This window comes from Balaenoptera musculus, chromosome 2 (assembly GCF_009873245.2).
Source record: "Balaenoptera musculus isolate JJ_BM4_2016_0621 chromosome 2, mBalMus1.pri.v3, whole genome shotgun sequence".
In the NCBI taxonomy this organism is placed as follows: domain Eukaryota; kingdom Metazoa; phylum Chordata; class Mammalia; order Artiodactyla; family Balaenopteridae; genus Balaenoptera; species Balaenoptera musculus.
In genome coordinates, this window is record NC_045786.1 from 146,668,155 (window position 1) to 146,685,066 (window position 16,912).

The window sequence follows — 16,912 nt, forward strand, 5'->3', positions numbered from 1 at the left end:
ATCACAGAGTGGCTTGGTGCGAGTGTAAACATGCAGTGCTAACATTTCATATTTAATTGCTAAGTAAATTAATTTTTCTGGCACTCACCAAAGACTAAGAAGCTTGCCAGTTACCAAATTTCTTAGGTGTTTGTTTAATCTTTGAGACATCGCCCCTGTATCTTTACAGCCTTGGCATACCGACCTGCACATAGGTGCCAGGAAATAGCTGTATGATTGAAGGGTCCTGGTGACTGCAGTCACAGCAGGGTCTTTTGGATTAATTTTGGTGACATGGCCCTCCCCAAGAGCACAAAAAAGCTTAAGTGCTGAGCCATGACCCTAATATCACTCATACTTTTTCCCCCAAAGTTAAAAGTTCTCACAACACACTAGTTTGTTCATTACATGATCTGCTTTTTACAGTCACTGGTATTGCACCTCTGGTGAAGAGCCTTTGCCACTATTCTGTACTATTTCAATGGAGCTGTGGCTCTTCAATCCAACTTTGATCTCTCATAGACAGTGGAGACAACTGACTACTCGGAATACCTGGTGAGTTCTGACGTGTGGGGCTCTATCCCCATATACCTTCCTAACTCATCAGCTGTGCCATAGCCCAAATTTCTTGCTAGGCAAATACAGTTGTCAAAGAATTAGTTTTACGTTTCCCTTAGGCTTTTAAAAAAAGGAGGTGGGGGACATCTTCAAAATCTGTTCTTTATCTTTAGTGAGCAGTCACTGCTCCTAACATTTGGTCTAGAGCAACGGTCCCCAACCTTTTTGGCACCAGGGACCGGTTTTGTGGAAGACAGTTTTTCCACGGACCAGGATGGGGGGCGGGGCGGGGGAACAACAGCAGATGAAGCTTCGCTCGCCCGCCGCTCACCTCCTGCTGTGCGGCCCAGTTCCTAACAGGCCACCGACCAATACGGGTCTGCGGCCCCGGGGGTTGGGGACCCCTGGTCTAGAGTATATGAGAAGCAGTTAAACTCAGCTGAGAAGCTGATTAAGCATTTTGGTATGTTTGCTTGTTAGTGTCCCAAAGATTAGTATGTTACACAGTCTGGAAGCATTTTTCACTTGCAGGTCTGTTAGGGCATTTTGCCCCATTGCCCAGGTGACAGTGAAAGTTAGCGAATGAGCAGGGGGTGGTGGCAGCAGCACTGAGCTCCAATAAACCCTTTGCTGTTTGCTTGCTTGTAGCCTTCTAAACAGATGAGAAGAGTGGCACAAACTGGTTACCAGAAATGTTCACAGAGCAACGCTCGGTGTCCCCCAACAAGGGCACCCAAAGACAAAGTTAGCCCCACTTACCTGTCATCCCTCGATCTGCCCTGGTCTAAATCTTCCATGTAACCACCTCTGAAAACAACTGCAGGCTGAACTCAGTTTCTTCTTCCATTTCTCCGTTCATGTATGTTAGTAAAAGCCTTTCCTTTCATTTTTATTTATTTTCTTTGGCCACGCCACGCTGCTTGTGGGATCTTAGTTCCCCGACCAGGGATTGAACCTGGGTCGTTGGCAGTGAAAGCACAGAGTCCTAACCACTGGACCTCCAAGGAATTACCTGGGCCCACTCCTTTATGTCTGCCTCTCCAGGCCACCCACCACATGGCCACTGCCACGGGAATGACCTTCCCAAAGATCCCTGCACTCAACGCCTTCTTGTACCTCGGAATAAAATGTGCGGCATCTTGAGATTTGATCACATATGCCTCACCCTGTTGCCCCTTCACCTCCCACCTGGTGCTCTCAGGACACATGTTACAAGTCCCTCCGTCATCTGGGCCTCTGCTCAAGCTGTCCTCCACTCCTTTCATCTGTTGAGCCTCAGCTTCACAGAAACCTTGAGGAAGCTTAGTTTCCCCAGCACTTGCCACATCTAGACACTTAGTATGTTGAATGAACAATTTTTGCCAGCATTATTCCCTTTTAATTCTTAGAACCCTACGAAGCACGTGATGGTCACTCCTATATACCAAAGAAAAAACTGAGAATAAAGCAATTTGTCCAAGGTCTCCTGGTAATAAGTAGCAGAGCCAACGGGGTCTCCTGCTCAAGAAATCTATTAGGCCCCATGTGTTGGAGGGAACAGAATTTTTACTTTTCCTCTGGAAGTTTAAGATCTCCTTAAGATAATTTTCCGGGACTTCCCTGGTGGCGCAGTGGTTAAGAATCCACCTGCCAATGCAGGGGACAGGGGTTCAAGCCCTGGTCCGGGAAGATCCCACATGCTGTGGAGCAACTAAACCCATGTGCCACAACTACTGAGCCTGTACTCTAGAGCCCATGAGCCACAGCTACTGAGCCCGTGTGCCACAACTACTGAAGCCCGTGCGCCTAGAGCCCGTGCTCTGCAATGAGAAGCCCATGCACCGCAACGAAGAGTAGCCCCCGCTCGCCGCAAGTAGAGAAAGCCCGTGCGCAGCAACGAAGACCCAACGCAGGCAAAAATAAATTAATAAATTAATTTTTTTAAAAAAGAAAAGAAAAAAAGATGAACCCTGGGTATGTAGGGCAAGAAAAGAGAACCTTTGGTTATTTTGACACCGGGTTACCTTCCTTTCCTCTACCGGTCTGACTAGTGTAAGGAAGAGAGTTCAGAAGACTCTTCTGCATCCTCCCTATGTGGTCCAGCAGACTCCAGCTCAGGGGCGCCCCTGAATGACAGAACAGGAGATAGATAGTGGATAGCAGTTGTTCAACAGGAGCTGAACAGACAAAGCAAGGCAGGGCAGAGGAACAAAGAGCGACAGATAGAAAGGGAGAAAACAGTCTTTTCCTGGTGTTTCCATAGGTCACTAGTAACACCTACTCTCTTCTGTGATTGATAGAGTATTCGCCGGGGAATAAACTGAGGTATTTACAGGTAAAATATACCTCTCACTTGGGTTCTGCTCTAAAAGCCACCAGCTACTTTCTTATCATCAACTAGAAAGAGGCAGCAAGATGTACGGATGAAGTTAAAGGAAAGCAGCAGCACAGTCCATATTCCGCAGGAAGACTCCTTTATAACGGCAAACTTAATAATACACAGTACTAGAGCAGGGCCTCGGTCACAGGCCATAGGAGGCAGTAAGGAAGCAGGTCTGAGAGGGACCAACACATTCCAGGGCTCACGTCACAGTAACACTCACGCCAAGAATGACCGCCACGCACCTCCCTGAAGCTCAGCCCACCCACCAGTTCAGTCAAGAACTATGTCACTTTTAATTCTTCATTTTTGGCCACTGACGATAAAATCCACCATGATGACAGGATTTCAGCACAACAGTCTCTTTCCAGTCACGATAGAAATGGATGTCCCAGCTCTTGAGAAACAAAGTTCATCTGACTTCTCTTGCCAGGACCGGAGAGAGAATTTTTTCTTAATGGTCTGTTGAAATATTTATATATACTTTTAAAAAACCCCACTTAACAGTCCATTCTGTACACTGTTTCCCTGGAAGATTTCTCATGATCACCCCTCCAATAGCTAGAGGGGTCATGTGTCTGGGAATAAAGAATTAAGACACTTCAAAACAAGCAAAAACCCTAGTGCAACACTCAGTAGATGGTGGGCTCAAGGGGGTTGGTAGGGGAGGGAAGCAGGTGCTCTATTTCTGGGCAGGGAAAGCCAAGTGGTCGCATAGACGGAAGCATCAACAAGCAGGAAACACTGCTGGGGAAGGCCTATCTCCTTCCGTGTTCCCCCTGTATGAGGGCCATCGCGTCACCTACACTTGGACTTGAGGTCTGAGGACCGTACCCCCCACCTGCCACCCATCCGTGACCTGCATGCTAAGCTGGGTGGTCTCTGACCACAACAGGCCTAGGCAAGGAATTGGGATCCGACTCTGCAGGGGCCAGGGAGGTCCTCCACAGGCTCTCCCAAGCGAGAAGTACCTGGGACGCTCACTTGCCCCGGCAGCTGAGGGGCATGAAGGCTTCGAAGGCTCAGAGAGGAGCAGCAAAAGGTGACTAGCAACGCAGTGGCCTTGGACATGGCTCGGTTTTGTGGGGAAGACCTGATGCCACTGCCACCTGATTCTGTGCTGGGGACAGACTGTGCAGGTCTTCACAGCCAGCAGCAGCCTGAATACACTCCACGTTCCTTTCATATGTATATACAGGGGTGGGTGTGTGTGTATATATATATATATGTATATGTGTATATATATATATATATATATACATACATATACATATATATATATATACACACACACATATATATATATATGTATTTTTAACTGAAATAAAATGCAATGGATTCAGGTTCGTTCCCCTTCGCTATAAGCTGCTCGGTCCCCTGCCCTGAGGGGTTCGTGCCTTCAGGCCCGCCACCAGGCTCACCCTGGCTCGCCATCTGTCCTACCCCCCACCGTGGGAAAGTGGCCTCAGGATGAGCAGAGAGGACACATACCACAACAGGTGACCAGGAGGAGGGCCTACCTCAGCGAGATTTCATTTCTAACCCTGAGAACCTAAGGAATTGTGAAGGACTCGGAGAGGGAGCTGGGGTTAAAGGTCACCAGGCTTTTTATTGCAGTTAAAGCAGACTCGGACAGGATGGTCCCAGCCTCGAGAGGGGACAGCCCGGCGGTCATGGGAACACTCGTCACAGAAGCCCTGTCCGCAGGCCCGGCAGTGGTGCTTGGAAAGCTTGACGCTGAACTCCTTCCGGCAGTTGTGGCAGTGCAGGATCTCATGGTCTGGTACCCAGTACGCCGGCCTGGCCGCATCCTTCACCAGACCTGCAGCACGGAAGGAACCATGACAGGCGGCACACGTGGAAGCCATCACCCCGAGTCCCACGAGGCAAGAAGCCATCCACAGACACTTCATTGGCGCTCAGTCTGACTGCACACAGATCACCCCCTTCCACCCAGGTCTCCTTCACCGCCTACCACCCAGGTCAGGATCTCGGGGGCTGGGACCTAGGCACTGACAATTGTGTATCTATTAAGCTCTCCAAGTGAGCCTAAAGTGGGGCTGAATTAAGAACCAGTGGAGTAACGATAAAGAAGTTTGGGCTTTGGAGTCAGGACATACCTTCATCCCAGTTCCACTGAGCCTGAGTCAGTTAGTAGCTGCGGGATTAAGAAGTTCCTTAAATTCTCAGGGCCTTAGTTTACTCATCTTTAACAACACACCTTCAAAAGTGGTTACAGGATTACAAGAAATAATGTGTCTGATGCACTGGGACCCAATGGCCAGTGAGTGCTCAGCAGGTGAGCGCCTGTGAGCACAGTTGGCAGACTCTGTGCCAAGGGCAGCCCCTGCCTCTCCCGGTTACCCCTGAGAGCAGATGCAACCTGAGCATCAAGCCTCAACAAATCCATCTATTCCCACACCCTTAAGTCAAAAGCTCATCATCAGCTCATTCTGTGAGCCACAGTGATTAAATCTGACCCAAGCAATTTTCATCACACCCACCCAGGAACCCTTGGTCTCTCCCCTACAATGGGCTGAAATACCCCAGGCCCGGCCAGCCTTGCCTAAGCCCTCCACACGCTGGCGGGGCTTCCCTTCCTCTCCCTCTTCCCATCCTGGTTATAAGCACCCCTCACATCCAGAGGTGAGTGGCTGTCTTAAATCTTAAAGGAATAACAGCTTGGCTGGTGTGGCGGATTAAAGACAGCCACAAATTCTTTGATAACCTGCCCCCTCCCTCGAATCTAGGCAGGCCCTGTGACTACAGCAGACTGCAGTAGAAGAGCTAGTTTCTAGGCCCAGGCCTGTCTCTGACAGTCCTGAGCCACCATCTAAGAAGCCCACTACCACTGGAGAAACCACGTGGAGAGGCCTGGAGGATATGGGGAATGGCGGGGGGAGTTCTCCTGAGCCCAGCCTTCGAGGCATCCCTGCCAGACTACCCAGCATGTAAGTGAGGTTGGCTTGGCCCCTCGAGACCAGTCCAGCTACCAAACTGGAGAATCCAGCAGTAATTCCAGTCAATGCCACTTGGAGCAAAATAATTGCCCTTCCTGTGAGACATGATAAAATGCGGGTTGTTTTAAGCCTTTACATTTTCAGGTAGTTTGTTATGCAGCAATGAATGATATAAGAGGATGGCCTCCAGGAATAAACATGAAACCACCAAGGTATTCAGCAGAAGCAAATGTAAATTTTCAGTCACCTCCTTGCTGCCCAACTCAATCTATGTCAGTAAGACTTTGACAAAACGACAGCCCAAGGCACTATGAAAGCCCTCATCCCACATACACTGCACCCAACAGAGGCACTGCCAGGCCCACCTAGTGGTATGTCAATGGCTGTCACCACGGCTCCCAAAGTGTTCTGCACGGCCTCGCCCACCTTCCGAGCAATCAGCGTCCCGCCTTCATCGTCCGCCTGTGCCTCAGTAACATCTGCAGACAATGATGAAGGAAAAGCTGTTATCTCTTAGTCATTTCCCAAATGGAAAACTCAGGGGCAACATCAGAGCATTCTGGATGCTTCTCCCAGGGTACCACTGTGCTGTCCTGCAAGGATGGCAAGGGTCCGGGCTGTGGGCACCAACACTGCAGCCGGTGAGATCTGTTAGTCCTCTACCTCAGCCCTCTGGGGCTATTTTACAACCTTCCTTTACAGTGAGCCAGAAGGGTTCAAGGAGCATGACCAGAACCTCCTCCAGGGAGAAGACTCAGTCTAAAGCCTGTGGTAAACACAGGACAGGTTTAACACGCCCCATCCCCCTGGCCCCGCAAGGAATAGCACCCCAGGACCCTGTTAACAAAGAGCTTAAGAGGATGACTGGGCAAGACCGGGGAGCAACTACTCTCAGAAGAGTGACGTGGTGAGGAACAGGGTTAGGCAGGTGGGGGTCCCGTTCCCAACACCCAATGCCAAGGAGAGAGGTTCCCCCTCCACCCTTGCAGTTCCCGGGCCCCACGTTACCTAACTGGGAATTCCTGGCTTCATAGCAGTTGTCACACACCCGCACGGGCGCAGGGCCCCAGCCCCGCTCCGGCACTGGCCGGGTCTTGGATGAACAGCTGTCACAGAAGCCCTCCCCACAGGCCCGGCAGTGATGCTTGGTGTCGTTATCTTTAAAGGATGTAGCGCACTTGTTGCAGCTCTGTTCCAAGCCCAAAACAGAGAGGCAGGTAACATTCACGTCTGCTCAGCTGAGAAAGTCAACCCAGGGGAGATGCCCAGGACCATCTGGGAATGGCAGGACCCCGATGATCACAAAGGATGGGACCTAAGATCTCCAGCCACATGAAAATACCCCTACTGAAGCACAGCTGTGATTAACATTTTCTTCCAAGAAGTGCCTGGAAAGGTACCAAATCCATCTGGCTGAGTCACAGGGTTCCAGAAGGGACTACACCAATTCCAGCTAAGAGAGCAATGAGGATTCACTGCTTTCCCGGCTTCTCAAAAGAGCCTCTGGGAAGCTGATGAGGAACGGGTTTCCTGTCATAAGTGCTTGGGCCAAAGCTGGGTGCTCCCTTGCTGTAGGTGCCATGAGGTTTATGTCTCAAGCTGAGGATGACCCTAAATGACCTCTAAAGGCCCCTTTTCCGCCAGATTCTGTATGTATGACCTCAGACATCGAACCAATAATAACTGGCCCTTGCAGGGAAAGAAACTAAAATCCACCCCAAGGAAAATACTTGCAAAATAACAAAGGGAGATCAGTGGGCAAAGAGGACACTGGCTGCCTCAACATACCCCACCCTTTCCAACACCCTGAGAGCTAATCCGAGAGAGAAATTCAGAGCCTCCCTCACAGAGCAAGCTTAGGACAGGGCAAAGCAGCACAAGCAGAATGGGCCGTGCCAGGGATGCAGGGCATCCTGCCACACCATACCAGGATCTGGGAGTTGGGCCTCCAGTAGGCAGGGGCGATCTGGTCTGTCAGCCAGGACGTCACAGCCTTGGTGGGCCCAAGGCTAAGCTCAGACACCGACTGAGCCATGAAGTTCATCCCATCCAAGAGGCGCTGGGCAGCATTGTTGTTGTCCTTCAGAAATCCATCAGTCTGAAATGAAAATGCAGGCTCCCATCGTGCTCTGAGCGAAGGGAGTAAAAGGAAGGAGAGAGAGGGGTCTCGAACAAGTTATACACTCATCCCAGCCAACTCAGAACCACAAACTCCCTGGCAGAGAAGAACGGGGACAGGCCAGGAATCCCTCTGGCTTCTAGACAATATCATACCCATGAGTCATTGCTGATATTATTCTTCTCTTCAAGGTGACCGTAAGACTTGGTGCACAACTGTTCAATTCAGAACTTACTTTGCCTGTAAGTGAGATACACAACCCAGGAAATACTTACGTAAAGGGGACACCTCGGGCCTCCCTGGTGGCGCAGTGGTTAAGAATCCGCCTGCCAATGCAGGGGACACGGGTTCGAGCCCTGGTCTGGGAAGATACCACATGCCACGGAGCAACTAAGCCTGTGCACCACAACTACTGAGCCCACGTGCTACAACTACTGAAGCCCACGCGCCTAGAGCCCGTGCTTCACAACAAGAGAAGCCACCATAATGAGAAGCCGCACACCACAATGAAGAGTAGCCCCCACTCGCTCGCTGCAACTAGAGAAAGCCTGAGCACAGCAATGAAGACCCAACACAGCCAAAATAAGTGAATAAATAAGAGGGTTAACATAAATTATTAAAAAAAAAAAAAAAAAAGAGGACACCTCTTCCAGGAGGCCTCCCACCCCAGGCTGGGTTAGGAACCCTTCATCTCAGTTCCTCTAATATCTGCACATCTCTAGGAATCCTATTTCCACATGTAAGTGCAATATCTCTTTATGCATCCAACTCCCTATTAGACTGAACTGAGCACAATAATCCTTTTTCTTTTTTGTAAGTATCTAGTTCAATTCTGGGCACATAGTACTCAACAATGTATGGTGATGAATGAGTGAACAAAGAGAAGGGGAGGAGCCTATATTCCCTAATCCCAAGGACTATGAGGAATACAGCCTAAAAATAAACTGGTATTACTGTTTTCTTGGAATATAAACTACCACAAGGATGATAGCTTTTACAAGAAAGAACACAGATCAAAAACAAAAGATATTGATCAAAGAAGTCTAGTGAGAAAGTTATACTAGTTCAAGACCACATTAAATCCTTGGGACAGAATGGCCTGGACCATCATGTCAAGGGGGCAGCCTGCAGAAATGAGACCACACTGCAGTAACCAATTCCAGTGGAGCTGGAAACTGGAAAGAAGATGACAAAACAATAAGGAAATCTTCAGTTCTCTGGTATCTGCAGGATCCAGGAAAGCTCAAAGGTGGATCTGCAGATAGGCCTATTAGGCTGACCGGAGGCTTTAGGAATCACCCAGCAAGGGGAACACCTCCAAGTAAAATAAGTCCCTTAGAGAAAATCGCTTATCTTTCTTCTGTGAAGGAAAAAGGTTTTGGATGTGTTGTGATTGATGGGTAATTCCAAGCGTGAATTGTGGTTTAATGCAGAATGAAAGCACCATATCACTGCCTCATGAACAGATCTGTTTTTCCAACATCTTGAATTCAAAAGTCAAATTAAAAACAATAAAGGTCCATAGTAATTCCGCTTCTCAGAATATACTTCAAGAAGAATATACTCCAAAACAAAGTCTCTCTTACATGAAGATGGTCACTATGGCATTTTCTTCAATAATAAAAAAAAAATCATAAACAGCATGAACAAAATCGAACTATAATACTAGACAGAATATTACACAGTGATTACAGATGAGAACTGTGGAAAGTGAAAACAATGTAGAAACAAAGCAAAACTGTGTATGAGAAAAAAGCAGTTAAGTGGCACATAAATTGTAACTGCATCTATACAAACATACACATATGGAAAATGAGTGAGGAGAATATGAAAAAATAAAGCTTTATTTGCTAAGGCAATGTAACTATACAGCAATTTTTAGTTTATTTAAAGTTGTGCTTCTAGGGACTTCCCTGGTGGTCCAGTGGTTAGGACTCCACGCTTCCAATATACGGGGCCTGGGTTCGATCCCTGGTCGGGGAACTAGATCCCGCATGCTGCAACTAAGAGCCTGCATGATGAAACTAAGACTTGGTGTAGCCAAATAAATAAAATTTTTTTTAATAAATAAATAAAGTTGTGCTTCTAATATTTATGCAAGAAGAAATGGAAAAAATTTAAGGGTCTAGAACAAGAAAGGCTCTCCAGATCACACCTTCCTTAACCACCAGTATATTGAAACTCATGGTTAACCTTAATTGTAAACAAGTTCTGCTTTCCCACACACAGGACTGGACAATACAAGAGGAAACAGAAAAATAAAACAGCTCTTACTCCAGGCCACACATGCACAATCTCTGTCCGCACCACTGTATCCACAGGATCTTGGTTTCCAAACCAGTACTGCCGGCTACGATAGACCACGCCGCAATTGGGACATTCAATTACGTACCTACAAGGAAGGCAAATAGATACTGTAACCCCACAAGGTGCGTGGAGAGACAAACACACCAAACAACCGGTAGCTGAAACTCACCCAGACCAGGCATATTTTGCGAGACCCATCCAGGGGGAGTCGGTGGAAGCAGCCGTCTTGGGCACCACGCTGACTTCATCGCCTCTCTCGTAGCAGGCCTGAAACATGGAGCACTCTGCCAGCTTCTGCTCTGTTCACCAGACCCCCTGGCCTCTCCACATCCCTGTCCAGCCCCACTGCCCACAAACCAGACCAGCTGAGGGTTTACAGACCCTGAGTTTAGCACAGCAGAAGAAAGTCTTTCTCTAAAGAAGTCAGTGCCCTATATATACAATGGTATAGTACTCAGCCATAAAAAGAAACAAAATTGAGTTATCTGTAGCGAGGTGGATGGACCTAGAGTCTGTCAAACAGAGTGAAGTAAGTCAGAAAGAGAAAAACAAATATCGTATGCTAACACATATATATGGAATCTAAAAAAAAAAAAAAATGGTTCTGAAGAACCTAGGGGCAGGACAAGAATAAAGACGCAGACGTAGAGAATGGACTTGAGGACATGGGGAGGGGGCAGGGTACGCTGGGACGAAGTGAGAGAGTGGCATTGACATATATACACTACCAAATGTAAAACAGATAGCTAGTGGGAAGCAGCCGCATAGCACAGGGAAATCAGCTCGGTGCTTTGTGACCATCTAGAGGGGAGGGATAGGGAGGGTGGGAGGGCGATGCAAGAGGGAGGAGATATGGGGATATATGTATACATATAACTGATGTACTTTGTTATACAGCAGAAACTAACACAACATTGTAAAGCAATTATACTCCAATAAAGATGTTTAAAAAAAAAAATCTCAAGGAAAAAAAAAAAAGGAAGTCAGTGCCCTAAATGATTATGAATTGAATGTATACCCATCCCAGGCCCCAAAACTGAGTTATAAATTATATCCCTGTCACAGACAGGAGAAATCCATCAAAATTGGGTTTCTAAACAGCAATTCTGCTCTTAAGAATGAATAGTCAATGTATGGGAATTCCCTGGCGGTCCAGTGGTTAGGACTCCACACTCTCACTGCCAAGGGCCCAGGTTCCATCCCTGGTCAGGGAACTAAAACCCCACAAGCTGCGCGGTGCAGCAAAAAAAAAAAAAAAAAAAAAGAAAAGAATGATAGTCAATGTAGATGACCCTTGCATATAAGCATAAATAAGGGGAATTGAAGCTTAAAAAAATAAACCAAGGAGTCCCCAGCAACAGACATGTGAGTTCTTATGGTTAGAGCTGGAGAGAAGTTCCAGAGATACTCAATTTGAGTACCAAATACTTTGGGATGCAGCAAAGAATGGTCCCAAGCCAGTCTTCCCAAAAGGAGAGTGTGGCCAGCAAGCCAGCTTCTAGGGAAGAAGCTGGGTGGACTCACCTTGCAGGTAAAAACCCGGTTGTCGTACTGGTGAGAGTATCTGCAGCGGCTGCTGGCTTCATGAGGTACTCCTTCTTTCCCGTGATTCATGCTGTTCTTACATCCAGCCCTGAGTGAAGCCCAAAAGCTGACAGTGAAGCCGCTAAAAGGAGCCAGCACCGCTTACGCTCAAGAGTCTCTGACCCTGAGCCAGACCCAGGGTCAAAACCAGAGCTCCATAATTAACCAGGCCCTGAATACTGAGCAGAGAGAGGGCAGTTTGTTTCAGAAACCCACGTGCCTCTCTCATACTTGCAATCAACATCACTACACAGGTAAAGCAACTATTACTCTTGTGTGAGGACAAAGGGCCCAAGGAGTAATTTCTTGGAAAACCACCTGGTCCCTCAGTAGGAACGGAGGAGCCAGAAGACACCACCTTGACCAGAGATAAAACCTGAATGGCCCTCAGGGAACTCAAAAATCCAAACAGCATGAAATGGGAAGTTTAACCAGAACAGGCTGCCAAGATGTAAAACAAAAACCGACCCTCAAAATTTGGCAGTGCATTAAGAGGAGGCTTAAGCTGAACAAGAAAACCTTCCAAATGAATAGTGAGCTCTGCTATCCTGACAACGCAAAACCAGGGATCAGGACTTTAGAATTTCACTGCGATAGAAGGGAAAGTTCTGGAAACCCTAGTGAGGCACAGTTAGCATGGAAAAATGATGATCTAACAGAGCCTAAGCCTCCTGCTGGGCTCATGGGGCCCGCTAAAGGAAGGTAAGTCACACTGGCAATTACCATCCCTCCTTCCTCTCCAAGACAATGCCCAGTTCTCCATAGCCCAGACTGTATAATCCAAGAGCCAAGTCCTTTTTACAAACCCAGAGCCAAGGTGGTGACCCAGCAGGTGGCCTACAGGGATCAATGCAAAAAGGCCATTCATAACAGAAAAGGTTCAGGTCTCCTCTGTATGGATGAATGTGAAGGACAGGAGCAGAAGTCCTGTTGAGAGCACAGACTCTGCAGTGGTGAAGGGGGTGCAGAGCTGGGGGAGTGTCTGCAAGACAGAGCCTGCAATCTGACCCTGACACACTGCATTTAAATCCCCTGGGCTCCATCAGACAAGTCACTAGACTGTGACTGAAGAGCGATTAACGGCTCAAATTAATCCAGTGAGCCTCAAAGTGTGGTTCCCCAGCCAGCAACATCAGCATCACCTGGGAACGTATCAGAAGTGCAAATTCGCAGGCCCTACATCAGACCTACTGAATCAGAAACTGGGGGCAAGGCCCAACTACGTGTTTTAACGTGTCCTTGAGGTTTTTCTGATGCATGCTAAAAGCTGAGGACCACCGCTCTGTCCCCCTGTAACAAAGTGCGATCCATGGACCGGCAGCACAGGCGTCACTTGGGCGCTTGTTGGAAATGCAGAATCCCACCCAGACCTGCCAATTCAGAATCTGCATTTAACAAAATCCTGAGGTGATGCAGACACGGATTAAAGTTTGAGAATACTGCCCTAACTCAATGTTCTCAAGTGAGCTACGTATCAGAATCATCTGAGGAGCCTTTTAAATGCACCAGTGCTGAGGCCCCACTCCAGATCTGTTAAATGAGAATCCCTGGAGGTGAGGCCCAGGCCTCAATAATTCTGAAAGCTCCCTGGATAATTCTAATGTGCTCTAAGCATCTGCCCTCATTGTGAAAGCAGCCAACTAGAAATGATACCTACCCTAGTGCTTTGCACACACCGGGCTACCAAATATTAGTTGAATGAATGGAATGACTACCATTGAAAGCTCTGGTAAGAGAAACAGAGAAACAGGCAACCTAAAGTTTTCTGTGGTAAAAATTACCCAAATCAGTCAATTTCACATCTAAACCAGGTTGGAATCTTCAGGGGATTCTTCATAACCATGTGTCCCGGGATCCCTTGCAACCTCAAAGTGTGGTCCCCAGACCATCAGGATCACCTGGAAACTTGCTGGAAGTACCCCATCTCAGCCCCCACCCCATCCTTAAATCACAATCTAATTTAACCAGACCCCACATGATCTGCATGCACAGTGAAGTCTGCGAAGCACCGTTCTGAGTCTCTTTGCCCAAGATGGGGACTTACCCGCAGCTGAGGCATAGGACGGAGCAGGTGAAGTACTCATCTGGAAAAAAGGAGCTGTGTGCCATCTGGTCATCGGGGATCTCACCGCTGAAGCGGTCGCTCAGGGCCTGCGTGGAGGGAAGGTGATACATGAAGGGACACAGCGGACAGCCCAGAGCTCTGGCCCTTGCACTGCTTGCCTTTTGTTTTTTTTGAAATGAACTTTATTAGTTATTGTTTTCCTTTTCTTCTTTTTTTTTTTTTTTTCCCCCGCACCGCCCAGCATGTGGAACTTCCCTGACCAGGGATCAAACCCATGCCCTCTGCAGTGGAAGCACAGAGTCTTAACCACTGGACCACCAGGGAAGTCCCACTGCTTGCCTTTCTAATATGCCCTCACTGCTGGCTTATTTCTTATGGGCTCCACAGCTAGAAGAGGGAAGCCAATGACTTCTGCTCTTTACCCTAGATCTTCGTGGCGCAACTTGCACCAATCCTCACCACAGGAAACCTCAGAAAGAACCAGCCCATTTCCCATGAGGTCAGAAGTAAGCAAACAAAGTTACTGTTCTCTCCTAATTACCGTGGAAGTTATAAACACCTCACACACTCTCCTTCTTTCATTCAAAACCACCAGATATTGACTAATGCCCACTTCATCTTTGTGAAGCTGGGACCAAGAAACCAACACTCAAGAAGGTGGCTTGTCTTTCAGTCAGAGGCAGGCAGAGCTGAGAAGTGAGCTGGGAGTTTCCTGGGCATCTCCACCAGTTCTAACCAAAGGCGCTCACTGGAGTTTATGAAACCACAGAACTATATGTAGAATAAAGGATTATCAGCCAAAAAGCAAGGAGGAATTATTATAGGTTCTGGCAGTCTTTTATCAACTACAGTAACCTAAAAGACAGCAAGTGGCCAAAATAAATGCTAAGAAGAAAGATAAAAGTATTTGCAGAAACAAACTGAAAATTTTATGTTTAAAGGCAGCGTCCACGAAAAAAAAAAAAAAGGCAGCTTCCATTTCTAAACCTGTTTTCACTCACTACTTTATATTGAAAGTATTCTTCAGGCTGGTTTTTTCCTTCCAGGCCCTTACTTGTATGCAGTGGAAAAAGTTATATAAATTAAACAGAACTGGGCTTTCCAGGCTTTAAAAATTATTAAATTCTCGCAATTCCAAGCTTCTCTCAATCTCTCATTCTGAGGCAGCCAGGCACTATTCAGGGGAAGAGAAGGAACAGTAGCTTAAAACAAAATGTTACTTCCTTTAGTAAAAAGGCAAAAGAAATTTTGAGACTTGGAAAAGGGACAGATTAGGTTTTAAACTCAGGTTCTCAAGCTCTAAATGGAATTTCACTTAAGGAGAACTTATTTATTAAAGTTCCTTTCCCTTTTTTCAATGAAACCTAATACCCTGAGTTGTAAACCAAGTGTTTATAAAAGCACATGCTCTCAATGTTGAGTCAGGTCAGGTGTTCAGACAAGAGTAGCGGCAAAGAATGTGTCAAACTAAGGGTGAGGGCCTCACCCACGTGCATTAAAATTCAGCTCCTGCAAGGATAATGCACAGGCTCATAAGACACCATCTGCCAGCGATGGCCGACCAAGTGGCAATCCTTGACTCAAGACCAAAATAAACCAGTCTAACAATAATACATATATGTCCTGTTCTCTTGGGGGTAATTCTGTAAAGAGTAACTTAGGGAAAACAACTAAGATTTTGAGAGAGACTATAAAGGCATATACCTATGAATATTAAAGAGAATAAACAAGAAGCAAGGCAAGTAGAATCACTTACTAGCCTACACGGTCCTCCTCTTACTTCAGAATGTGACCCATCCTTCGGGGATCTTTTTGGTCTCTCCTTTTCCATGAAGCCTTCCCAACCACTCTAGAAAGACCATGCTTTGCCTTCTCTGAGCACCTGACGTCCTCAACATCTGAACCAGGTAGTGAGTGATGAGGTGATCAGGCAGAAGCCTGTTGAGCCTGTTATATGTATTTTACCTCCCAGACTAGATTGCTAACCCCGTGAAAGACATTTCCTACCTTTGTATCCTCCTCTCACTAGCAAATGTCCTAACAAGTACTCAACTAGGACCTCTGGAATGAAGTGCCCCAGCACCAACCCCCATATGCACACCAACCCCTGCCCTCTCCTCCTCACCTCGGCCCTGCCTCTGCGCTAGGCTTCATCCCAGGCCCACGGGCCCCCTCTAATTTATGGCTAACTACTCGTTGACTGGCCAAATCACTGATAACTCTTAGGGCTGTATTTCTCAAACAGCTGTGTGCGTAACTCTCTGGGGCTAGCTGGTGGAAAAATAGAGCATTATCTTCCCAATGCATCAATTTACTGAAAGATTGGGGGAGGAAGTTATTTTTAGATTTAAAAAAACATGGATATAGTACAAAACTAAATGGAAAATTTGCATAAATAAAACATGAGACCCCCCACCAAAGTTATTTCAGCTTGCAGTTGGCAGCTCTGCACTCTCTGTGCCTTTATTTCCTTATCTATAAAATGGGGGGGCTTCCCTGGTGGCGCAGTGGTTGAGAATCTGCCTGCCAATGCAGGGGACACGGGTTCGAGCCCTGGTCTGGGAAGATCCCACATGCCGCGGAGCAACTAGGCCCGTGAGCCACAATTACTGAGCCTGCGCGTCTGGAGCCTGTGCTCCGCAACAAGAGAGGCCGCGACAGTGAGAGGCCTGCGCACCGCGATGAAGAGTGGTCCCCACTTGCCACAACTAGAGAAAGCCCTCGCACAGAAACGAAGACCCAACACAGCCATAAATAAATAAAAAATAAATAAATAAATAAATAAATTTAAAATGGGGGTGCTAGTAGTACCTTCCTCAGTAGGGGTCTCCATGGATTACACTGTGAAGATCAAATGAAGTTACTCATGTAGAGCACTTGGCACAGACTGAGAGCTCAGAAAATGTTAGCTGCCATTATTAATATCACTTTTATTTTTTATGCTGAGAATTCTCTTATTCCCTCCCTTGGATACGCTCACT

At 47.2% G+C, this 16,912-nt stretch overlaps 2 protein-coding genes across 6 annotated transcripts in view; one reads left to right on the forward strand and one right to left on the reverse strand.

Moving 5' to 3' along the window:
* DCAF4 (DDB1 and CUL4 associated factor 4) overlaps nucleotides 1-2,150 on the forward strand; it is a 37,610-nt gene extending 35,460 nt beyond the window's left edge. The window contains exons 14-15 of one of the 3 annotated variants that reach the window (XM_036842279.1): nucleotides 406-534; nucleotides 1,926-2,150. In XM_036842279.1, coding sequence (XP_036698174.1) covers nucleotides 406-534; nucleotide 1,926 — 130 coding nt within the window. In that variant the 3' untranslated portion in view covers nucleotides 1,927-2,150. Of the gene's footprint in view, nucleotides 1-405; nucleotides 535-1,185; nucleotides 1,439-1,925 lie in introns of those variants that run through there. The other 2 variants (XM_036842278.1, XR_005018665.1) reach the window with 2 other exon arrangements.
* A 2,330-nt stretch (nucleotides 2,151-4,480) lies between these two features.
* The window catches only part of ZFYVE1 (zinc finger FYVE-type containing 1), a 48,264-nt gene continuing 35,832 nt past the window's right edge, over nucleotides 4,481-16,912 (reverse strand). For all 3 annotated transcript variants that reach the window (XM_036842275.1, XM_036842276.1, XM_036842277.1), the window contains exons 5-12: nucleotides 13,911-14,017; nucleotides 11,807-11,915; nucleotides 10,452-10,549; nucleotides 10,250-10,367; nucleotides 7,784-7,954; nucleotides 6,865-7,045; nucleotides 6,222-6,335; nucleotides 4,481-4,718 (exon numbers count right to left, since the gene is read on the reverse strand). In XM_036842275.1, the coding sequence (XP_036698170.1) occupies nucleotides 4,486-4,718; nucleotides 6,222-6,335; nucleotides 6,865-7,045; nucleotides 7,784-7,954; nucleotides 10,250-10,367; nucleotides 10,452-10,549; nucleotides 11,807-11,915; nucleotides 13,911-14,017 (1,131 nt within the window). In that variant the 3' untranslated portion in view covers nucleotides 4,481-4,485. The remainder of the gene's footprint in view (nucleotides 4,719-6,221; nucleotides 6,336-6,864; nucleotides 7,046-7,783; nucleotides 7,955-10,249; nucleotides 10,368-10,451; nucleotides 10,550-11,806; nucleotides 11,916-13,910; nucleotides 14,018-16,912) is intronic.